The 25,525-nt window shown below is 45.3% G+C and overlaps 1 protein-coding gene across 6 annotated transcripts in view; it reads left to right on the forward strand.

Moving 5' to 3' along the window:
• Positions 1–852: 852 nt before the first annotated feature.
• DAAM2 (dishevelled associated activator of morphogenesis 2) overlaps positions 853–25,525 on the forward strand; it is a 114,287-nt gene continuing 89,614 nt past the window's right edge. The window contains exon 1 of one of the 6 annotated variants that reach the window (XM_063605274.1): positions 853–3,534. In XM_063605274.1, the coding sequence (XP_063461344.1) occupies positions 3,366–3,534 (169 nt within the window). In that variant the 5' untranslated portion in view covers positions 853–3,365. The remainder of the gene's footprint in view (positions 3,535–25,525) is intronic. The other 5 variants (XM_063605275.1, XM_034962043.3, XM_008958849.6 and 2 more) reach the window with 5 other exon arrangements.

Below are 25,525 nucleotides of genomic sequence, written 5' to 3' on the forward strand. Positions count from 1 at the left end.
CCCAGAAAACTGTATACAGGTCATCACCCAGTGGGGGCACCATTTGCTTGCAGAGGGAGCTGGGGAAAATAGGAAACAGAGAAGATCAAATACTCCCTGTGAGGGTGTTGCCAATCCCAGAGAGGACAATTGCTCTTGACCAAAGCAATCTCTAGTTCAGTCAAGGAGACAGACCACAATCACATTAAAAAAAAAGAAAAAAAAAAAAACTAAAAGGAAATTTTAAAAGTATGAATAAGAGCTATTGTAAACTGCTCAAACTATGCATATAAGCAATGAAGTAAGATGAATTGACTGGCACTGAATTGGAAAAGCTATACAGAGGCAGGGAGTGTGGAACATAATTTAATAAAAATAAACTTAAAAAAATATATATACACTCCCAAAAAAGAAATGGAAAAGTTGTTAGGGCGTGGACCAGGACTCCTAATTAGCTGTTCTGTTGTGCCTGATTTCGCTCCTGTCTTGCCCAGCACCCCTTGGGACACACTGTCCAGTGCAGGGACACTTTGGGGAGGGACAGGGGATTCCTTGGCACCGGGACCTCCACCTCCGAGCCGGCCTCAGACCAGGCCATTTGCCCGTAGCCCAGAGGAGGAGCCGGGGAGAAACCCGCTGCCCAGGTGGCCACTTTTGCCTCCTTGACCCTTCCATGTTTCCAAAACAGAAGGGGCCCTGAGAACGCTCCCTGCCAAAGTGGGGAACAGCTACCCTCATTGTACGCCTCGCCCTGCCGGCGGCGCTCTCCCCCCGCCTCCGTTCGGTCTGAAAGTGTGAAAATTACAAATCCCAAGAAACTGCAATCAGAATTCTACCTAGGGAAAATTCAGAGTAACCTTGCCATAAATATCCCGCTCCAAGACGCCTGACGTCAGAGCGGGGCGGGCGGACGGGCGCGAGGCCGGGCCTGGAGGGGCGGCAGCCGCGGCTTCCCGGGGATAGCGCGGAGCACGCAGCAGCGAGCGGAGCGCGGGCGGCGGCGCCGGACCTCGGGCTGCGGGAGCGCGGGCGCCCTGGGGTCCTCGGAGTAAGTGCGGCCGGCCCTGGCGCTCCCCGTCTTGGGGCCGGGGCCGCGGGGAGCCCTCTCCGCTGGGCTCCCACACTTCTCTCCCCTCTGCTTTCTTTAGCATGCCCCGCGGGGCTTGGGGAGGCAGCGGCTCCGCAGGCTGGCGGTTTTGTTTCTCCAAAGTGTTTGCAGGAGCCGCCGACCCCGGAGTGGGCTCCCAGGGCCTCTGTGTGTGTGAGTTGTGTGTGTGTATGAGTGTGATTGCGTGTGTCTGTACTGGCACATCTGGACATAGGAAATGTCTTTGGAAAACTTTTTAAAAATGTTTTTTTGCGGCTTTGAAACCTGACTCCTGGTTGTCACAAGTGGACAAACACAGAAGATACCCCCGCAAAACTGACAACTTTTTGGTGGTGGCTTTTCCGGGTTCGGCTTGAACCTTCACTTGGCTGGGCTGAAGTCTTCACAAGCCCCCAGCTCCCACTTGCAGGCCTGGCCTCTGGCCAGTGGGCAGGGCAGCCGTGAGGTTCTTGTTCTCAGTGGCAGTGGGACCCTGGGACCCTGGGCGGGGGAAGGAGCATCTCAGGAAAGGGGTCCCCGGACTCTGGGGCTCTCAGCACCTGCGGTCGCAAACCAACCTCATGCCCTGACTTTACCAGGCGTCGGGACTCTGACTTAACCGGGGAATGAGGGACTTGGTCTGGCGGCAGGTAATTTTGTGAAGAGGATGAGAAGGAAGAGGGGGAGGTGGTGGTGATGGCCAGGAAGCTGTGGCCCTGTGTCCAGCCGTAGCTTGGGAGTGGGATGGATGGTTCTGCCACATGGCCACGGTGAGGTACGTGCCAGGTTCTCCGGGAGTGCCGCGTGTGGTGCCCCAAACAAGATGCAAGCTCCTAACATAAAGAGACGTGTCTGAGCTGTGGGGTGGAGGAAGGGGGGCGGTGGGGGAGAGGGAGAGAGATTTTTATCAAAATTGAACACAGATTGCTGAGGTCTGGGCTTGATTTAACTCTTCTCTCTCTGCCTCGGCCACTTCTCCACAGTTTTGGAGTGGATTTGGAACGTTTCTCGGAGGGTTAGAGGAAAATCACACCTCTCCGGAAAAGAGTCCCCGTAGGTTTTCCTTGATGCCCACGTGGGAATGAAAGCAGCTTCCCATCTTTAAAAAGTTCAAAGTCTTGTGTTTTCCCCCTTCTGAGTTTGGTGTTAGTTTCCTGAGTTTCTTTGCAAAGCCAGCTGAAGCGGGGGATGGATTTTCCCTAGGGCCTAGGGCGGAAAGCGTGCTCCACGGAGAGTAGGGGAAAAAAGCAGCAGTGAGGCTGTATCGATCCATCATCCCTGAGTAGCACAGTGCCAGGCACTGCCTGTCAATAGCTGGGTTCCACAAACGAGTGACCACAGACAGACTGAATTATCAGCTTTGAGCTAGCCAGGTCTCTGGTTTTGTATTTTGCAATAGAGCCAACCTACAATGTCTGGGTGGGAGGAAGATTACTGGACTCTCCCTCTGTCCTAGAAAAATGAGAAAATGAAGGGACAGGGAGGAAATCTGGATGTAAAAACAGACCCACAGGAAGTTAAGATTCAGGAAGGATTTTAGAAATTATATAAATTGAACCCCAGGGAAGCTCCATAAAAGATGGAGCAGGCAGCAATGTCAGAAACAGACTCATTTAACTTCAGGAGTACGTTGTCAACAAGTGTAATGAAGGAGAAGGAAATCGTCCCATAGGCAATGTAAACAAGGGTGCATGTAAACAGGAGTGACTGGTCCCCATGAGATGCACATGCCTATGTGTATTTACACATACATGACTGTGTGGTGATGGCCATGGCCTTAGGCATGGGAGGATAAATGGTCTATTTCTTCATCTGTGCTGGGAACTCCATCTAACCCCCATTTCTTCCTTTATGCAAACAACTGTGCTATTATTGTCTTGCTCCCTGGTAGTTGCAAACTCTGGCTCCTAACTCCCAGCTGAGTTTTCAGAGCTTTTCCTCCAGCGCCTCAGATGCTGAGGGAATACTCGTGCCCCCATCAGGACAAAAAGAGGGGAGAACATTCTCCTGGGCATTAGAACTCAGAGAGTCAGGGGCTCAAGAAGGCGGAGGCTGTGCAGGCAGGACCAATAAGAAGGCCTGTAAATGATTTTGGTTTTGGTGAGCGTGGAGGAAGTTGAAATACTACTGCTTGCTGTGAGAACATGTTCTCTCCCCAGTCTTCTTTCCCGACTGTCTCCAAAGTTTTTGATGCAAAACAGATTAAACTCCCCATTACTAAAGAGCCTTGGATCCAGGTGTAAAGAATGAAGATAAAGGGTAAGTACAGGCAGTAGAGAAGGCATAGAGATAATGAAAGATGAGGGTTTCTTATTTGATTTTAGTAGAGCCAATGGAAGTAACAAGTTTAAATGTTCTCATTCATTTCCATTATTTAAACATAGAAGACTACCCAGGGACAGAAGGGACCCCTCGGAGCAGGATTCCCAGAAATACTCTTATCCCAGCATACAACTCCTCAGGGACAGGTGAGGGGCAAGAACTGGGCTTTCAACTCTTTCTACATGTGGGGTTTCTGGGAGTGCTGCATGTGGGATCAGTGGAGTCCTGATGCTTCTGGGCTTGTACTAGGAGACATTTCACTGTGGCCGGGATGAATTCCCAGGCCATGGATGCCTAGGCTGACATTGAAGCCTTCTCATGGCTCATTCTATCAGTTCAATCTTCTGGCCAGCTCTTTGGTCATCTTTGAGATTAGATTAAGTAGATGGGATGCATTCCAAGACATCCTTGAAGGTCCAGAGGGCAAACCCAGCTGGCAGAAAGAACAAGTTGAAGGATATCCTTGGCTTTGATAGCGGATGACCCTCTAGATCTCAACAGCCAGAGACTCTGTCAAGGATCCTGTGTCATTCAGCCCTGGACTTCAGAGGCAGCCCGACAACAATGGGAAGAGTGCAGATTTCTGATCAGCTGCCTGGAGAGAGAGAACTGTGACCTAAATACGAATTAGTAACCTGGGCTACATGACTTATTCCTTCTGAGCTTCAGCTTCCTCATCTGTAAAATAAGGATAGTATTTCCCTCCCCAGGTCATTATGAAAACATTTATGCACAAGAACTAAGAACAGAGCTCAGAATGTTATAAGACCCTTCATAAAGGGAGTGCTGTATTTTTATTTTTCAGTTTTTCAGCCATCACGAGCCAGTATTGCTTGGACAGAACCTCTCCCCAAATCTAGCTACATATTTTCCATGATTGAAGGCCAGTGGGTGGAGTTTCTAGGGCTCTGATCACCCTTACTTCCTTCCTCTAGAAAAGGTGACCAGTGAAGATTTTCCATGAGCATCCCTGGTCCATTATCCTGAGGTGTGGGAGAAGAAACCAGGGATCCTGGATGTCTGGCCTAGAAATCACTCTTGTGTTTGTGCTCTTTAGGGAGGGAGAAGGACAGAAGAGCAGGTTGTATAAGTATGGTGGGGAGGGGAAAGGTAGGGAGGTAGGGGTAGGGCAGGAGGGTCAAGGACCAATTGGATCTTGAAGGACAAGCCTGAGTCAGAGAGCGGGTAGGCAGCCACTCCTTGTCAAGGGTGCTCAGGTCAGAGTAATGGGGGAATCTGATGGGTTGTAAAGAATGAAAGCTTTAGTCATTGCAAACATCTCCAGTGGGTATGGGGTGGGAGGCTGCCCCCTGAACCCTGATTGATACATTATCCAAGGGAGTGACACTCCAAAGGAACAAAGGAACATCTGATGTTAGAGAGCAGCTGCAGGTCCTCTTGGCCCATCTCAAAGCTTGTAAGTTATCCTTCAAGTTGACATTTAAGATTTTGAAGATCACATTTGTTTTTGTTTTGTTCAAGCTCTCTCTTTAACCATGGCCTGGGATGACTTTTAAGCTTTTAAGAGGCTCAACCAGTGGCCAACTTCTCTTGAGATGGCCCAGAGCGGGGGTCAGTGAATTCCTCACTCTTGGCAGCATCTATTTCTCCAACTCTCTCCACATTTTTTGGTTTGTTTTTTGTTTCATTATGAGGTTCTAAAACTGCACAGTCAAGATGCTGTGGGGGGAGGAAGTAAGTGCCTGTTCTTGGAACCTGTGCAGCGTTATGCTAGCACTGGCCAAGACTTATCAGACTATGGTTATTAATAGGTGTTATGGGTTTCTTTCTGGGTTCCCCCTCCAAAAAAAAAAAAAAAAAAAAAGAACCTGTAAAAAAATGAACTTTAGGCAGTTTGATGTCTCTTTCAATCCTGGCCAAAGAGGAGCTGAATTATTTGTGGTACATCCTATGGTTCCAAGGAAGAGCTTTAGAATCAAGCAGACAGAGATTTGAGTTCTGGCACCACCAGGTCACAAGCTTGCTAACCTCTCTGAGTCTTCTTTATCTGTTAAATGAGAACAATAACTATTCTCATTCCCCAGGGTTGTTCTGAAAATGAAATGGAATGATATATGGGAAGAAGCTAGCAAACTCTTCAGTAAAATGTTAATGCCATTCCCCTCTCCAGTTCTAAGTCCGTGAAAGTACATGGGTTTAGACATTTGTCCACAGGTCAAAGTAAATAAGCCACTTATTCAAGGATTAACAACTGTGCTTGGAGGTCAGATATCTCAGCCTGGAGATGGAGACTCTTTCTACAAAAGTGGGGCACAGAACAGTGCTCCCCATGCCAAGCAAATGGCAGCCCCATGTGACCCTCTATTGGAATAAAGGGAAGGCCACTAGCTCACTCACCCATGAATTTGGGCTATTTAGTGAGCTCTCCATAGAGCTTGTTTAAAAAGCTCAAACACTGTCCTGAGAATCAAGGTCAAACTGAGGACAGAAATCATTGAGGCAGTACCTAACATTAAAATCTAATAATGATGTCGCAATGACAGCAGTATTTTAAATTTATATAACATTGTATCATTTGAAAGGTACATTGTCTCATTTAAACATCGTTGACAATCATATAAGATTGATATTAACCACATTTCACAGCCCAAATTCTGAGGACTTAAAAAACTTACCATATTTCACACCTTAAGTAAGTGGAATAAACAGAAAACAAACTGTTCCCCAAGCAGTGGGTCTCAACCCTGGCTGCACATTAGAACCACTTGGGGGAGCTTGTAAAACTATCAATGCTTGGGCCCACCCCAGATCAATTTAATTAGACTCCTTGGGAATGGAACCTAGGCGTCCACAGTTCTGTAAGCTTCCCAGGTGATCTGAAGTCTAAGCTGAGAATCACTGGTCTAAGAGGAGTGAAAAGCACCAAAGTTAGGACCCAGGATACCAGGCATGGGAAAAAGAAACAGCCAAGACTTTGCTAGGATTTAAGCCCTATGAGGGTGCAGACTTCGTATAGTTCTCCCTGTATCCCTGGAGCCTAGGAGAGTGCCAGCTACAAGGTAAGTGCTCAATAAACATTGGGTAGATGAACAAGATACCATAGATTAGAAGTTGTCAATTTCAACAGTGAAACCCAGCTTGTCATCTTGTTTTATAGATAAAGTTTTATTGGAACACAGCCATGTCTGTTCATTTGTGCTTTGCCTATGGCTGCTTTCGTGCTGCAATGGCAGAGTTGAGTAGATGTGACAGAGACTGCATGGCCTACAAAGCTGAAAACATTTACCATCTAGCATTTCACAGAAAAGGTTTGCTGGCTCCTGCTCTGGATCCCAGACATGAACAGAGCAAGTATAGTAGCTTAGGGAAGGTCATTACTGCATGGTTGTTAAGAATATGGGTTCTAGAATCAGATAAACGTATGTATGATTCCTGGAACACTTACCTATTAAAAGAGCTTGCAAATTATTTCACCTTTCTGATTCTCAGTTTTCGCATCTGAAAAGTGGGGATGATGATAAAATACCTCCCTCATAGGATGACTGTGAGGGTTGTCAGCCCCTGGCGGAGAGTAACATTAGCTATAGCTATGGTAGTTGCTGTAGTTACTAGCAATCAGCCACATAGAGAACTAACTAGACAAAAGTCAAAATCTAAATCCAGTATCACAAGGTAGATCAAGGGATGAAGTAGGAAAAAATAGGCAGTCAGTAAGCTTGTGTGAAGAAAGACTAATGTGAGGTTTCTGAGATAAATGGTGTCCTTTTAAGACAACACAGATCAGGCCCCAGGAGGTGTGAGTGAGGTGCTTTTGTATGACCAATTGCTGTGTGGGCCAGCAATCCCCATCAGTCCTCAAGGGTTAACTTAAGTTTTATTGCACCAAATCTAGTCTCAGGAACAGTGCACCTGTATACATAGTTCTTTCTACCTGAAAGTCCTTGCCTCATTCCTGGTCTTCCTGATCTACTCATCCTCCAAGGCCTGCTCAGGTGTCCCTTTTTTCCTCAAATTCCCTCTACAAGGCTCATTCCAACCCCCTTTTCCTCCTTATTCCCTTGAACCTGGCACACAACTCTATCATCACATTGAACACATTGCATTACCGTCGAGGAAGGACCAAGTCTCCTTCATGCTTTCTACATGTTTACAGCTCATAAAAGTCAAATTGCATTGTAGAATCGACGCCTGGAAGCCAAACCATGTCAATTAGGCCCTTAATCCAAGGCAATCATGTCTGAGTTTGAGGAATGAGTAGGACTTGCCCAGGTGTGATGGGCTTGCAAGAGCTAGTCTCCATAACCAGAGGGGCAGGAGCTACCCAGTTTATCGACTATGTGGATACTTTGTGTCCTCATCTCCTCACTCTTTGGTGGCTTCTGCCCTCCACAACACTTCTAGGGGGTAGCCAGAGACAGGGAAAGATGGAAGAAACTTAAAACCAACTCTTTGATTTCTTGTCAGCAGATGTGGTGAAAAGTTGGGTTTTGTCTTCTTTAGGCTTTTCATGGATATGTGCCAAGATAAGTGAGAGTTGGTTTGGTATGTGCCAAGAGAATTGGGATTTGGCTCTTTCGTTAGCACCGTAATAGAAATATGGCCACAAATAATAGCAAACAAATAATGCACAGTTTTGCTGTTTGACTACAGAATGTGTTGCATAATTTTTATAGACTTTAGTGGCAGACTTATTTTAGTGGCAGATATATATTGTGTGTGGAATAATGTAAAAATGAAGTTCTATTCTGATGGTGAAGGGGAGGGCACAGAAAACTCTTCACCTTGAGTTAAATATTTCTTTTGATCCTCCCCAAATGAACGATTGGGAGCTGCCTCCTAAGAGGGGCAGGAGGAGAGGAAATGAAATACTATTTATCTATATGCTCCACTATACATGACACTAGGCAGGTCGTTTTAAAAAATATATTCTTCATTTGATTTTTCCATATTATGAAGGTAATTCTTTCTTGCTTAAGCAAGTGAATTAATATCATGCAAAGATATATAAAGACAAATAGAAATGTATTCACCCCCTTCTACACCCTGGTAATTAATGTTAATAGCCTAGTAATATATCCTGCTGTAACTTCATTTGTCCATACAAATACCTACTGGTGTATACAGGATGGAGGTATTTTGCCTGAGTATTTTTCACTGAAAGGGAATCTTATAGTACATGTTACTCTGTAGCATACTTTTCTTTCCCTTGACCATATGTCAAGGTCATCCTTACACTGGATGTAACTCATTTTTATTTTTTCTGACGTCTTTATGCCTAGACTTACACAGCTTTACATATTTGGGATCACATTGTTCCTGGTGAGGTGGTCATTTTGTCATCAGTCAGCTATTAAGTGTGGTTTCTTTCTGGATGATCACTAGTTTGGGTCTCTGAGCTGCCAGATCAAGCATCATCCATCACCCAGGCAAGCTTTGCTTTGGCTCTCAGGCTGCGTGATGGATGTACACAGCCTGCTGACCACCCTGGGGTGTGACTACCTGGTGTGTGTGGCCTCCTTGTGTCTCCTGGGCCTGGGGTAGCTATCAGGCATCAGGCCCCTATGACTGCCCTTCCTGCTCATCAGAGCTAGGCTTACCTCCTTGGAGCTCCTTAATTACTGAATATGCGGGAAACATAGCAGGATGATCAATGAGATTGGAGAACAGTTTCGATGGAGCAAAGTATAATGGCCAAGCATGTGGGCCCTGCACTCAACTTGCCTGGCTGGGTCCACATCCCTGTGTAGTGGACACTGGGCTGTGCTCTCTGACCCCTTTGAGGACTGAGTCCCCAGCTGCAGGGAGTGCTGGACATGGTTAGCCTTTTTGGAACAGCCCCGGCTAAAGAGACTTGCTGTGTCAGGCACTCCTGTCCATGCTCCTCTCCTGGGTCACCCTGAAACCAATGATGGTGGGGAGCTGTGACTACCTGGCCCCTCTGCCACAATGTGGGACAATTCTAACGGGCGTGCCAGCTTCAGGGCTCCCTGTGGGTTTGGCGGAGGCCTTAGCTGAGGCTACATCACAGCTTCATTTCTCCCTCTGCCCAGTGCTGCCTCCAACCTGCCCTCCTGCCTGGAGGACTTGACTCGAGGAACACTTCCTAACAAGCCTGCTGCCCACTGTACTCCATCCCAGAGTCTGCCTCCCAAGAAGAAACCCTACCTACTTTGCCATTTAATAACTTGCCCAACAAGTTATGAACCTTGTCTGGGCTTCAGTTTTCTTATCTGTCAAATGGAGATAATAACATTTCCTTCCTCATGGGGTTGTTGAGACAATTAAATGGGAAGATGCATGTTAAGTCCCTGGCACAGTACCTGGAAAAATGCTACAAGTTTTAGCAATTTTATATGAAATCGTTTTAGAGGAGTCCATTATTTTCTAGGTAATTGTTGGTAGCTATGTCAGGATATGAAAAAGTACATTTTTCCCCCTGTGCTTTGTGTGGTTTTTAGGCAACCGTCAACTGATTTCTCTACAAATAGAGTTGTGGCAAAACTGGGCAGACTGAGTGAATGTCTTGACTTTTATTGGCAAATTTGCTTTTGTTCCCCAACCCCATGCTAATCTGAGGGGTGTGGATGTATCTGGGTGGAAGCATAATGAGATGGCCTTGTTGCCGACCTGCCTGGAGACAAGGGGCTGGACAAGTTGACTTTTAGGAATTCCTCTCTACCTCACCTGTGCTTCTGCAGTATGAAGGGGGTGGTCCCAAGGGACCCTGCCGGCCCACTGGGAGCCGCCATCCTGCCTGCGTGCTTATTCATGTCATGACTGCATGGCTGTCTGCCAAATCTGATTCCTCCCAATGGGTGTTTGTTGCTTGCTCCTTTGTCCCAAGCACAGGCGGTCTTTGGTGCTGTGCTTTGAACATTCCGCCTTTCAGGTTATGTACACCCATTGTCCATCCAGAATGCCAAAGCAAAGCTTGCCTGTGTGATGAATGCTTGATCCGCCAGACTCCGGGATCCAGACTCACAGCTCATGTCTGACCACATTCCCGGGGGGTCAGTGTCAACACTCCCTTCCTTGTTTCCTCCCAGACACCAAAGCCCCCTGCCTCCAAGTTCCCTTGACCAGGGTAGGGAGGGGAGAAAGTGATTCCAGGTCAGTGGGAAGATACGTCAATATTTTCACAGTGCCAGACGCAGCTCTGAAGTTATTTTGAAACAAATTCAGAGTTTCTGTGGACTTTGGGCTGCAGAAGGATCAAGCTATTATAACTCTCTATTTCTTTTGTAATCTCTGTCAGTGTATTAATCAGACTGTTCCCCACCAGGAAGCATTGCACTAGCAGCTGCCCAGAGATAGTTAGGAACTGCTCGGCCCTTCCAAGACACAAAGTCAATAAGTTACCATCCTCGCTGCCCTGAACAGAGGTAATGTTATTGATGTCTGTGGCTGCCTCAATGGAAGCTGAGGCTGACAGCTGATAAACAGACCAGGTTTCTCAACTGTTAGAGGCAGCATAAAGCTGTTTTTCAGAGCACAGGCCCTGGATTCAGATGGCCTGGATTCTGATTCTGGCTCCACTTCTTGCTAGCTGTGTGACCTTGCACAAGTTACTTTATCTCTCTGTGCCTTAGTTTCCTCATCTGCAAAGCAGATTGTTTTGGAGGTAAAGTTAATACATTACTTGGTTAAAAAAAAAGAAAAAAGAAAGTCCTTGAAATCATGTCTGGCACATACTAAGCACTAAGAAATGTTAGTGAGGATGAAGATGTTGATGGTGGTCGTGGTGGTGAAGATAGTAGAGAACAGAGACTGCATCTCATTAGCTGTTTCCCCAGCATCCTGCATAGTGTCTGGCACAGAGTTAGGTCTCAAGAAACATTTATTAAATAATACATCCCAGTGCCTTTTGCTGTCTACTGCCTACCTAGTCCACTCAACTCTCTACCAAAGAAAGAAATATACTTTCCATTAAAAATTTTTATTTTGTCTTAACTTTTTATTGAAGCCCAACATAAATCAGAAAAAATACACAATTTTTGAGGATGTAGCTCAATATATTTCCATAAACTGAACATCCACCACCCCAGCCCTGCCCAAGAAGCCCCCCCGTGCCCCTCTCTGGTTACTACCCTTCCATGATCCTGACTTCTAGCACCATAGATTAGTTTTGCCTTTTCCTGCTCTTCATATAAATGGAATCATACAGTGGGTGCTTATTTGTGTCTGGCTTCATTTGCTCAGCATTTTGTCGTTGTGTAGATCATTCATTCTCATTGTTGCGTAGTAGTCCATTATGTGAATATAACATATTTTACTTTTTCCATTTTTCTGTTGATGGGCATTTGAGTGGTGTCAAGTCTGGGGCTGTTGTGAGTAGCCTTGCTGTGAACATTTGTGCACTTTTAGGTGAACACATGAATGCATTTTTCTTGGTATATTCCTGGGAGTAGAATTGCTAGAGCCTTCAGCATGCATATGTCCAGCTTTAGGAGGTATGGCCAAAGTTTTATAAAGGAGTTGTGCCATATTTTGCATATTCTTGACAGATGAAGAAGCTGTTCCAACTCAATAGTGCAGAGGCTTGACAGTGATATACAGGGATTCCTGAGACATTCACAGCTCCCAGGCTCTTTCTAGCTGAGAGTTCACATGTTCTAGAAAGTCTGCTGGGGTAGGTAGTCCTCTAAGAAGCAGGCAGTGTGCCAGGCATTTTCGCTTACACTGTTTCACCAAATCCTCACAGCAATCCCATGAGATGGGGAGTGGGAGTATCACTCCCTTTTCACAGATGAGGAGACTGAGGCTCAGATGAGGAAACTTGAGAGACTTGCCTAAGATGTTAGAAGCAGAAACTGTCAGGGTCAGGATATAAAACAGGGATGCCTGAATCTGAAGCTCATGCATATTGGATCCCATGGTGACTCACTTTTGCCTCAGTGCTAACACTGGAAGGAAACACAGACACAGACTTGGGTGCTGTCCCCTTAGAACCTGTGCAGGCTGTGGGGTGGGGGCTGTGAGGAGAAGTCCTGTAAAGAGGAACAGACATAAGCAACTCAGTGACCTTGGGAAGCCAAATTGTTTTCCTGCCCAGGGGCTGCTGGAGAGTCATGAATTTCCTGGAAGGCAAAGGCGACCATATAATTTACTTTCTAAACCAGGACTCTCAAGAGTGAAAGGGGCATTAACTGGATGGGACACTGGAGGGAATAGTCACAGACTGAGACTGTCCTGGGCAGCCTGGGACAATGCTCACCCTCTGGAAGTCTGTGTGGGCATTGCTGTCCTGGTCAGTGGGGCTGTGTGGGTTATTTTTAACTCTTTCAGAGCACTGTCTGTCTGGAGTTTGGCCTGATGTGGCATCCTCCCCAGCCTCCTCTGTTTATGGGAAGAGTCTGGCAAAGCCTGGCTTTTTTCTTCCCCTTTCCACACCATTTCCTGTTCAAATGGCGCTCTGACAAGGTGAGCTTCTTTTCTCAGATTCAGTTGCTGTTGAGACTCTTCTGTCAACAGATTTGATACTCCTAGAAGGTTAGGACTGTGCCTAAGTCACTGCAGTGTTTACAGTGTCTGGTGGCAGACACAGAGTTAGCGCTCAGGGGATACTTGTTGACTGTATGTATCAATTATCCCTGTGTGTATTCATTTACTCAGTCACTAGCTCACTCATTCATTCATAGTCCATAAACAAGAACTTGGTTTACATTCTTTCCTTTTTTTCTGAGCTGACGCCTATTGCACTGGTCCAGAAAGAGAGATCAGTTCTCTGTGTGTGTGTGTGTGTGTGTGTGTGTGTGTGTGTGTGTATGCATGCATGCGCACATACACATACAAAGGACAAAGAATAAAAGGGATCAACTTAATTAGTAACAAAAGATGTGGTATCATGGGACTTGGTGTCAGGACTTAGGTTTGAATTCCAGCCTTCCACTAATTAGCTGCACCGCTGTAGATGAGCTTCTGAGCCTCAGTTTTAGTCATGTGTGAAATGGAAATGACAGTAATACTGGTGGTACCAGACTGAAGTGAGCCGGAATGGTATAAAGTATATGAAAAGTGCTTGGCACACTGCAAAGTGCTGTGTAAGTCTTATTTGTTAATGCTTGTGGTCATTCAACAAACATCTGGGAAGCTGCCTGGTATGAGACACTGTGTGCTGAGTCAGGTGTTGTGGAGTGAATTCTGGTGAGCAAAATTCCTGCCCACCTCCAGAGCTCCAGTCTATTAAAGTGAGGTTGACTGCATATGAGCCAAACTCCTGTGACTGGGAATTTTTATTAATAAGAAAGGAATCAGCAAATTCCTCCAAGGCCTTAAGGATTTGATGTGGGTTTCCAAGATAAGGATGCAAAGGATAATTAATTTCTTATTAAGCCCACAGCTGCATTTTCACCAGAACAACAGCAAGAAGCATCTAAGGGCTTGTGTGCTTCCAGGAGAAGTTTTGGTATAGCACAGTGATTTCTAGTGCAGATTCCGGGAGTCAAACTAGTGGGACCTAAATTCAAATTTCACCACTTGCTAGGAGTGTAGTCTTGGAAACTGAGCCTCAGTTTCCTCATCTGTAAAATGGTGATGATAATGATACCTACTCCCAAATGAGGATAAAATTAATATATGTAAAATACTTAGAACAGTGCCTGGAACATAGTATGTACTCCATAAGTATTTATTATTATTTGCCACATAGTTTTCTTTCCACTGGAATGCTAGGTATTATACTATATGGTGTTACTGCAACACATGGATGAGGAAATATCATTCTGAGTTGGGGGAAGTCAGGGAAGGTTTCATGGGAAAGAAGTATCCTAAGGTACTTTTTTTTTTTTTTTTGAGACAGGGTCTCGCTCTGTTGCCCAGGCTGGAGTGCAGTGGCACGATCTCGGGTCACTGCAACCTCCGCCTCCTGGGTTCAAGTGATTTCCCTGCCTCAGCCTCTGGAGTAGCTGGGACTACAGGCACCCACCACCACACTCGAATAATTTTTTGTATTTTAGTAGAGACGGGGTTTCACCATGTTGGCAGGATGGTCTCCCTCTTCTGACCTCATGATCCACCCGCCTCGGCCTCCCAAAGTGCTGGGATTACAGGAGTGAGCCACCGCGCCCGGCCCCTGAGGTATTTTTAAGGTATCTTTTATAACCCGAACAAGACTGGCTTGTTTATTTCTACCATTACGCTGTTCTTAAAGCTTAGAGAAAATTCAGTGTGGAAGAATTTCCTTCCCTTAAGAAACATAAATCAAATGCCTCCTGAAATTTTGAAGTTGAATAACATGTGGTCCTTACTCTCAAGCATTTCCAAACTAGTTGATCTATTTTGCCACCATCCTTGAGCCAGAGATAGGGGACATATAGATGAGTCCTCAAGGTACTCAGCAATGTCATGGGGGAAGGATCTAGAAGTGAACATTATTGCTATAAGAGGGAGATGCTCAAAGTGGATGGAAATTAAACAAGTCTGTCTTGCTCAGGATGTAAAAGATATTTGAAAAATACCTTAGGATGCCTCTTTCTCATTTAAGAGTATTTGGGAGTAGAAGGACATTGTGGAGTCTCCTTCCAGGTATGTTATTAGAGGAGCCATTTCATCTGTTGATATGGTCAATATGTGGTGCTTCTTGCAGTAGGAAGATGGACAAATGGTTCCTTTGATTCCTCCAGCCTATCTGCTATACCCCTACAGCTATGTGCCTTGCAGGTGAAGGGTATGATGAAATCATTCAGAGCTGCTCCTAGACAATGACAACAAGGTCTAAAAAGTGCATTCCCCACATTGCCCAGGAATGGCTGGAATTTCTGCTTCATGTGATTTATCTCTAATATTATGGCTTATTTAAAAAAAAATCCCTGTCTCATAGCCAGGATGCAAAAGGAAGTCTTCCCTCTGCCTCCATCCTCAACCCTTCTTTCCTCTGCAAGTTTTCCAGTGAGGAATTAAAATAAAAAATCCTTTAGTGTCTTAAAGCATGTAAATGTAATGCTAACATTAAAATGATGCCATAGAATCATAAACATATGAAAAGATGCTTAACCTTACTTGGAATCAGGGAAATACATAAATTAAAATCACAAGGAGACTCTGTTTTATACTCATCAGATTGGCCAAAAAAAAAAAGAAAAAAGAAAAAATCATGCTCATCATACTGGATGTGGAGCCAAAAATAACTCCTCTTCACTAAGGGTGGAATTAAACTGATAGGAACACTTCAAAGGGCAATTTGACACTATCTGGTAAAACTGAAGATGTACTTACTGTAAGACCCAGCAATTTCACTCCTAGGTAAGTCCAGACAAAGTCTAATACATATGGAAAGAAGATATGTTCAGGAATATTCACTACAGCATGGTTTTATAGAGCTAAAAAGCAACCCATATATCCATTATCAACCAGAAGACTGGTTAAATAATTTGATACATACATACTTACAGTGGAATACTATAGAACACAGCAAAAAAAAAAAAAAGGGTGCTAGACATTGTTAAAGACAGCTACTAGTGACATATAATCTCAGAAACGATATGAAGTGGAAACAATATTAAGCAAGTTGCAGAAGGATGCCATTGCTAGTAAGTTAAAATCATGTAAAACAATACTGTCTTTTATTTACAAACATTTATATGTATAATTAAAGCATAAAATTATGTTTGTGAACAACCATAAAATTCAGAGAAGCGGCTCCTTCTAGGAAAGGCAGTAAGGCAGACCAGGGGAGAAGCACGTAGGGGCTTCATTTATATCTGTAATATTTTATTTCTTAGACTGAATGGTGGGTATACAAATGTTTATTTTATTTTTGAGACAGAGTCTCACTCTGTCACCCAGACAGTAGTGCAATGGCGTGACCTCTTTTCACTGCAACCTCCGCCTCCTGGGTTCAAGTGATTCTCCCACCTCAGCCTCCTGAGTAGCTGGGATTACAGGCGAGCACAACTATGCTTGGGTGATTTTTGTATTTTTGCTAGAGATGGGGTTTTGCCATGTTGGCCAGGCTGGTCTCGAACTTCTGACCTCAAGTGACCTGCCCACCTCGGCCTCCCAAAGTGCTGGGATTATAGGCTTGAGCCACTGCACCAGGCCTAGTTTATTATTATTTATATTTTTTAGATATATAAAATATTTTTTGGTTTAAGCAAAACTAATTTTAAAAACTAGGCACAGACTCCTAGTTCATCTCCCTTGACCATTGGTGAGTAGTTATGCTGAAGAGTGAACAGGAAGCTGTCTCCTATTGGCTGTAGGTCCATCTGGAAAATTTCAGGTAGATGTGACATCTCCAAATAGGCTCTTCTCCAAACATCTATATCTCATGTGCACATGGTAATCACTGTTTTTGACCTTTTTTTTTTTCTAATTTGCGGATTTGTTGGGATCATATTTTGATATACTGGTGGAGATGCCAAATAGGGTCGTAGTAGTATAGGTTGGTCCAAAAATTATGGCAAAAACCATGATTACTTTTGCACCAACCTAATAGAAACCAAACAGCAACTCTCTGGCTCATTCCCACACAGCAAATTCTGGAGCCTTCTTTCTCCCATCCCTTCCTTGAGAGCTACTGGGATTTCTTGCAAGTGCTAGAAAGTGACCACAGGCTGTCCTTTTGATAAGGACATGGGACCAGATAATGTCAAGTGCTTCTCATTGCTACAGGGTGAAAGAATTTTCCTCTCTCCACCATCACTGCCTTGTCTCCATGAAGTCCTCCTTCCCTTCTGATTTTCATTCGTATACAGCCATTGCTCTGTTCCTTTTGCGAACACCCCAGCCTGAGGTGGGAAAGTACCCACCACTGGGAATTGCTTCACTTTCTTTTACTTGACAATGAAGCCATGCTGACTTCTTCTCTGGTGTCTTATTGAAATGCAGTCGATTCAGCTCTTTCATGTCCCTTACTTTTTATGATAGCTTCCTTCCCTTGAAATCTGGTCTGAGCCCAATCCAAGTGACATACACTGTGTTGGCCCTGAGGGCCCTTGTCCTTGTTATATGGCCTTTGTCCTTGACCCAGTCCGTGAACCTTAACTCTCAGTTCAGCAGCAGTGAACCCCTTATTGGGTTGGCGTGGTGCTTGCACTGGGGACGAAAGTTGGGGGTGGCTTTCCTCTCTGCATCCTGCTTATTTATACATCGTGTAATTCACCTTAATTAAAAGACAAAAATCATGAAATTGGGACTTGTTTGAGCAAATCGTGGGAGTGTGGTTGCCCTAAGAATGTGTATTGTTGTCTCTGTCAGTCAGGCTCCAGGCAGGAAGCAGTTGGCACTCCCAAAAGGGTTTGATGGATAAGAGTTTAATGAGAAGGCTATTTACAGAGGAGGGAGTAGAGAGATGGTGACGCACTCAGGAAGGAGCAGCACCAGGAAGCCGTTAGTGCTCCTCCACCTGAAGATGTGAGAGCAAGGAGTGGTGTCGTCAGAGCTCTGCCTGCTGGAGCTGTGCAGGAGGGACCACTTGGCAGGAGCTGTGGACCCAGAGGCACACAGCCTCTGCCAGACTCACGGCTTAGCAGAAAGGTAATGGGGGAGTGGGCACTCTGATATTTCAGGGACTTGGCACCTCCCTGAGTTTCTTAATTTACCTAGTTCATTGCTCTTCCGTGACCAACCTCACAGGCCTCAGTTCTTTGGCTCTCATTCATGTCTCATTAAAGTCACGTACCAGGGCTGCTTATAGACCTGGCTATCTGCTCGGTTTCTTCTAGCTGGGGAATGGTGAAATGTTCAGGAGGAAAGAAATCTGAAGAGGTCATCTACTGTAGCATTTCCCAAACTGCCTTTGATAGAACACTAAGTTCTCAGAATGGTTGTCCTAGGGAAAAAGAAAGTTCTGTGGTTAAAGAAATTTAAGTAGCCCTTTTCCATCTCCCCTACTTTTCCCCCTAGAGAGCCACAATGCTCAGAGAAGCACTGCAGTAAAAAAACAAAAACAAAAAACACCCTAGTTTTACGATGTCTAAACTAGCGCTTCTCAATTTATCTAAAGGGACTTTTTCCATGGTATATCCCACAGAACGAGTGTTTTGAGGTTTGTATCAGAATTTATATTCAGCTATAGCCACATGGAACAGAAACCTGGCTACAGTTGTTCTGTCAACTGGGGTTCTTTATTTTTCTTACACAACCAGTTCAGCAGACACACTCCAGAGTTGGTAGGGTGGTTCCACAGTGCCATCAGGGACCCAGCCTCCCTGTCTCTCTCTCTTCTTCAGCCTTCTTTAGAATGGAACCTTTGTCTTTGTGCTCATTGCTTCATGGTTACAACGTGGCTGCATCACCTCCATCTTCAATCTGCATTCCAGGCAGGAAGAAAGAAAATGACAATGCATAAAAAGTGCATGCCAGCTACTTCCAGTCTCTTTAATAAGCTTCTCTGAAAGTCCTGTCCATACACATCAAAATTCTGTTGAATAGAGGTCCCAAACTGCAGTGGAGTCCGGGGGGAAGCTGAACATTTTTTAATTGGGCATGTTGCTGCTGCAAACAAAAGCAGGGACCCATTCATAGGAAGAAAGAAGAAGAGATCAGACATTAGGTGAACAATGAGCATCATGTGTCACATCGATCAAACCTTGTTTCTCTCTTCAGCAGGCTGATTCTAAAATCTTCCCAGGTAAAACAAAATAAAAACAAACAAAAACCTATGTAATCAATAGAAAAAACAAATTCTAAGCAACAAGCCACTTGGTATGGCAGAGTCTGCAGAAAATACTATTGGTGCGCTGCCCAGATCCCCGGTTGCTGTGGGTGCTCCAGCTAACGGTTCACACCTGTGTGGGCTGCCCTTGGGTTGTCCCTCCCCCTCTACCCAGAGGTACCTGGAAGTTACACCCACTTGCCCCACCCCAGCCCACCTCTCCCCTGCATCCTGTGACCAATGACTCACTAGGAAAGGGGAAAAGCCCCATTTTTTTGCCCCTTATGGGGACAAATGTGTCTCGGTCCAAGTCACCCTTCAGAGTTCCTCACAGCATGAGGCTGAAGTTAGACCTCACCCGAAACCACATTCTTTCCCAGATCCCTCCCCTGCCTTTTCCTATTTCCTTCATTCCCTTTCTGGTTCTTCCTGAGAGCTCAGTTTCACCAAATCACACATACACCCATCCTGTCCGAGGCTCTGCTTCTAGGGAACCCAATCTAAAATGTCCTGGGTAAAGCAGGCTGTTCTTTATTACACCCTAAGGGAAGGGATCTAAAACCCTTCCCCTCAGCCCAGTTTGTGGCCACTGGTGGGCTTTGGCTTGGCCTGGGTGTTGTGGAGGCAGATCCTCATTCCACCCTGATGATGGCTGTGGGAATGCTCCTTGCCAAGTCCTCAGATATGTTTGAGGAGGCCTCCTGACAAGGCATTTAGCACATGGGGTCCAGCATTGTCTCTTCTCAAGGCAGATATTCTTAGAAACTTTGATTTGCATTTGTAAGCCTGTAAACTGAAGGGAGTGTGTGTGTGTGTGTGTGTGTGTGTGTGTGTGTGTGTGTGATTTTCCATCTTGTGGCAATGGCAGCTGGGTATTTATAGCTGGATCTTCAGGGCCATTCTCACGTGGCTAAAGAAAATGAAAACCTCATGTGGATGTTGTTTTGTTTTCTCTCTCTGCCTCCGCCATTGCAAGCACTCCAGTTGTTAAACCCTTATTGTTGTAACTAGAGCCACCCTGAGCATCCCTGCGATGGAGGGGTTATGTACATTGACTATTTTAGGACAAAGTGCCTGTTCTCCTTCAGGCAGGCCACAGAGTAAAGGAGGGGACTTTTGGGGAGAGCTCGTGGGCAACACCAAATGGCAACCCCACCCGGCACCCTCCTCTCTGGAACGTCTGCCTGGATTTACCCCATGGAATGTGGATTCCTTAAATCACCTCATGATCCCTCTGCATATATAAGCTCCTTTGAAAGAAAACTGTTTTCTTTCTCCCTTGTTTTGCTGTATTCTGAAGTCTTTTATGTCTGCGTTTGGCCTTCTCTGTTAGGCTGAGAACACCCTGAGGGCCATGGTCTGTTTGCCCAGGTTACTAGAGCTCTTGGCAGGGGATGTTGGCGGGGGGATCTGAGGAGGGTGGCAGGAACTCAGCCCCTGGCTTTCTCCAGGATGACTTGAGAACTCATGGAGCTCCTTAGACACCAGGGTTGGATGGTTTGCCTAATGTTTACTGAGAAGCCAGTCCCCTTCCTGATAATTGAGGGAACTGAGACTGAGGATGCAGGGCCCCTGTAGACCCTCTGTGATTTCATTCTGGTGACCTGGAACCCACACATTTACTCCTTGGACTTAAACACTGAGGCTACAGAGAATTTGTATCTGGGGCATAGGGCAGGGTGCATAGCCCAAACCTGCCAGAACTAACAAAGGCTCCCAAAGAGCATGTTAGGAGGGGAATATAAGCCTGGTTGCTGCGGACCCCGGGAGCTAGGTCTTCCCACTCCCTGGCCAGACCCACGGCAGTCAGACCTTCTGCAGCTGTTCTCCTATGAAGGGTTTTATACACTCCTACTCTTCAAATTCGAATTCTCTAAATAATACCTACCATGTATGGAGGGCTGACTAGGTGCCAGACACTGGGCTAAGCCCTTGCACATTTCAACACATCTCATTCTAACAGCTCTGCAAAGTGGGTATTATCCCATTTTATAGAAGAGGAAACTGAGGTTCTGAGAATTTAGTCAGCTTTCCTGAAGTTGCACATCTAGTTTGTGGCACAGAGGGGATTCCAAGTAAGGTGTGCCTGACCCTAAGACCCGTGCTTTCTGTACCGTACCCCAACCATTTCACTTCATGATGAACTTGACAATCGACTGGACTGGACTACGATCTGGACTACTGAATTCTGCTTTGTTATAACTCTCTAGCCTCCACAAACACTCAGTATCCCCTGCCTCCCCACCCTGCCCCTGTCAGCCTTCTATTCTTAGTGTGGATGGTGACCTCTGACTGTGGAGTCAGCAGGTAGCTTTTGGAGTGCCTGTAACTCAAACAATTTAATCTGACATCTCAATCCTGCCACCCTCCCCTCTGTTGCAAACACACCCTCAACTCCCTTTTCCTGCCTGCCTCTGTCCTCCTCCAGCTCCTGTGAGTTCTAGAGGGTTTCCAAACCTAGGATAGAGCCAGCAATTCATTAGTCTTTGTCCTGTTTCCAAGAATCCCAAATATATAAGAATTCCTCATTGAAAAGCCAAGCATTCTTGGGGGAAAGTGTGTGTCACCAAGAAAGCACGATTCCTCACATTGGGAAAGGGGATCGTAGTCCAGTCCAGGAAAATAAGTGTAGATTTCAGTGCCAGATGGAAGTGGATTGGCTCTCCCTGACACCTCCCCTCCCCAGCCACCCACCCCTCACAAACCACAACCGGGGAGCTTGCCTTCCCAGTTCATCTGAGGGCACTAACCGGATGACATTTTCCTCTGGAGAGAGAAGGAAAGAAGAGGCAGATTGTGTGTGTGTGTGTGCGTGTGTGTGTGTATGTATGTGTACACAGTTCTCCTCACCTACAGGCCACTTTCTGTGCAGTTCCTTTTGGCATGGACCACTTACTGTTTGAAGAGCCCTCTAGTGAGTTTTTGGGGTGGGGGTGAATCATAGGCGATGAGTCTGGCTGCTCTTCCACTAGGAGGAAGCATCTCCCTCCACTTTGGGGCAGCTCAGCTTACCAGAAGATCTAAGGTAAATGAATAGGAAATCTGCTCGAAAGCATTTAGAAAGCAACCTCTTATGGCTGCATTATGCAAATTCATAGGCTAGAAACAGGACGGGCACCAAGAGGAAGCACGTGAGCTGACTGAGCAGAGTGTGTGTGGAGTGAGTTATAATCAAGAAAAGCTTTAGGAGGATATGAAGTTGCTTTTTTAAAAAAAAATTCTCTCCTTTATTATAAAAGAAACATGGATTTATTATACAAAATACATAGTAGCAGAAGACAAAAATAAAATTAGTTTATGAGCCCATCACAGGGCACTGAAAAGAAACTTTGATCTTTCTGTTCCTCTGCCCCCTTTCCCACAGCTTCCCGCCTGGCCACAAACAACACTTGGAGAATCTGCCTTCCCAGGTCACTTAACATTTGGCAATTAATGTTTCCAGTCTTTTCTCTCCACATACATTGTAAAAGCATGGTTGAATACATATTATATGTGCAGATGTTAGACAGTTTTGTATTGTGGTTTTATCTTCTGCTTAGTATTACCAACTTGGTAAATGAGGAGATAAGTCCAGTGAGGTGTGGAAAAGGGTCATGGCCACTGTTTGGTAGAGAGGAAACTGAGAACTGGGGTAAAGGGGCCCTAAAAGACCAGCTGATACCCTGTGGGATGGAGGATCTTTTAAATCAAGCTTGTTCAACCCGTGGCCCATGGGCTGCATGCGGCCCAGGATGGCTTTGAATGAGGGCCAACAAAAATTCATAAAATTTCTTAAAATGTTATGAGATTTTTGCAAGGTTTTATTTTTTTAAATTTTTCTTTTTCTTTCTTTCTTTTTTTTTTTTTCTCACTCATCAGCTATTGTTAGTGCTAGTGTATTTTATGTGTGGCCCAAGACAATTCTTCTTCTTCCAGTGTGGCCCAGGGAAGCCAAAAGATTAGAAACCCTGTTTTAAATGATAGAAGATGAAGAGCATCTAAACCTCAACCTCCCAGCTCCTATGTGGTTTGGGAGCAGTAACAAAGCCAGCCTCCCTTTGACCTTGGCTTGGTTTCCCTGGCCACAGATGGAGCTCTGATGCCTTTGTTGGGGTTGGCGCTGGCGTTGGGTGAGCACTGTGGTGAGCACTTCACATACAACTGATTGTCTGTTTTACAGATTTGGAAACTAAAGTTTAGAACAGCTAAGGACCTGGAGTAAGATCCATGTGGCACAGCAGCAGAGCTGCAATTCAAACGCGTTCATCTTTCTCCTAACCACTGTCCTAGGCAGCTTCTAGTTCCATGGAAGAGAATGTCTCCTGATTCTTCACTTTCTGCTAAGCCTTTCTGAATTGACTCACCAAAGAACAAGGGGTGCCCTCCCACCATTTCTGTGGAACTCAAATGCCTGAGCCCTGCTGTATGGAGTGTGTATCAAGGAGATTTGAGGAAATAAGTAACCTCAGCATCTGTTCTCACCACGTGGCTCTTCCTCCAGGAAGTTTTCCAGGTTGAATTCCACTGGATACTCATCCCTCTCCTCCTCCATTCTCTTCAGTATTAGCCTGATTCAATTCAGAGCCACTCAGTCATTGATATTGTGACCAGATGTCACCCGAGAAGCCCTGTCTTTGAGATTCAGAATAAATTAGCTGAATCTCACTGCCACAAACAGAGGGCAGTGGTTCTCAAATTGTGGGACCTTAGGCCAGCAATATCAGAATCACCTGTGAACTTCTTAGAAATGCACATCCCTGGGCTCTGCCCAAGGCTTCTGGATCAAGCTCTAGGGGTGCAGCCCAGCGATTTGTGTCTTATCAAGCTCACGTGGTGATCCTGGTGCACACTGAAGCCTGGGAACTGCTGGTCTGGAGATTCCAAAATAAGTGGTGGTGGCTTATATTTTTCACATCACCTCTGGCTCTGAGTTCCTATTTCCACTGAATTCGTTAAGATTATTAACTACCCCTAGGTGACAAGCATGGTGGCCCAGAAATTAACATGAACTCTGGAGCCAGACTGCTGAGATTTCAATTCTGTCTCTAAGGCTCACTCATTGTATGGGTGTCCCTGAGCGAGTGGCATAAATTCCCTCTGCTGCAGACCTCTTATCCCTAATATGAAATAACAATGGTATTCCCCATAGGGCAGCTGTGAGCCTTCAGTGAAACTGTGTCTGTTAAGTATTAAATACTTAAACAGTGCCTTGCACATAGTAAGCTCACAGGAAACATGAACTCTTATTGGTTTCATGCAAACCACGAACTCTTCTGCACTGTGTTGACCCAGATGTGGAATTACTCCCATACCCCTGGTTTACACACACACACACACACACACACCATTTACACAAGGCTTCGTGAATGCGGTGAACTTTAAGGAGGTCTGGGGAGACCAAGGGTATTTGTATTACAACAATTCAGAACTGAGTACTGGATAAGTTTATTCTAAAATAGATTGGCCAAAGGTTACACCATTTGGTCTTCCTCCTCTCTCCCTTGGTGCTCACCAGCAACTCACTCAAACAGGTCCCCCTCTTTATTATGTTGAGTAATTCAGCTGTCTTTACTCTCCAGCCCCACTCCTCAACTTTGCTCCTCAGTTCACTTTGCAAATCCAAAGACAAATTCTAAAGAATGGACCTTCTACCCTGATTCTCATGCTGGATTCCTCCCTCATAGGGAGAAGAGAGTAGCAATGAAGATTTATTTTTCCTACTGACATGAACTGTGCTACCTCTCAGGATGCTTTAGTGATAGTCAGTTTTGGTTTTTCTCTATAGGTATATGAATCACACGTCGTATTTTTTCTAATAAATACTTGAGAAAGAATTTGATCCAGGAGTCTGGGGCAGAGCCCAAGCCTGCGCATTTCTAACATGTTCACAGGTAATGCTGATACTGCTGATCTGAGGTCCCACAGTTTGACTGCAATGTATTTTTTTTTTGCAATGGGGCATATTGCGCTATAAATGTTCCTCCTGCTCTTGTTCTAAACCTTCACACCCTCATAACTAGGGATTTGATCACAGCCACAGGTTCTCAATCTTGATACTAGGCCACATAATTCTTGGTTGTGGGGGGCTATCTTTTGTATTATAGGAGGCTTATTAACACCCCGAGCCTCTACTCAGTAGATCTCAGTAACATTTACTAGTTACGAGAACCACAAAACTTCTCCAGACATTGCCAAATGTCTCTGGGGGCAGGGGGTGTGATGGGTAGCCACCCCCAGTTTTGAGAGCTGCTGGTCTAAGCTAAATAGTTCCTGTAATAGTTCAAGTCCATTATATCTTATTCTACCCCACACTTTATCTCTGTATTTAAGTTCAGGGGCCTGGATTTATTCATTGAGAAGAAAGGTATGGAGGAGTCCCAGCAGCCTCTGGATCACCCTTGATTTCCAAGGAGAATCATCAACACTTTGTGACTGCTTTTTCTCAAAGGCTCCACACTTAACCCATCTGCAGTGGAGCCAAGGACATCCAGGTCTGTTTCCAGTACCGTCTCTAGTCCTGTTAATGCTCCCCGTGTGGCGGGAAACCTCACAGGAACTAGGGAATGGCCTTTGGTTTTTGGCTTATAAATACTCATCATCAC

The sequence above is a fragment of the Pan paniscus genome, chromosome 5 (assembly GCF_029289425.2).
Source record: "Pan paniscus chromosome 5, NHGRI_mPanPan1-v2.0_pri, whole genome shotgun sequence".
NCBI classification, from domain to species: Eukaryota; Metazoa; Chordata; class Mammalia; order Primates; family Hominidae; genus Pan; species Pan paniscus.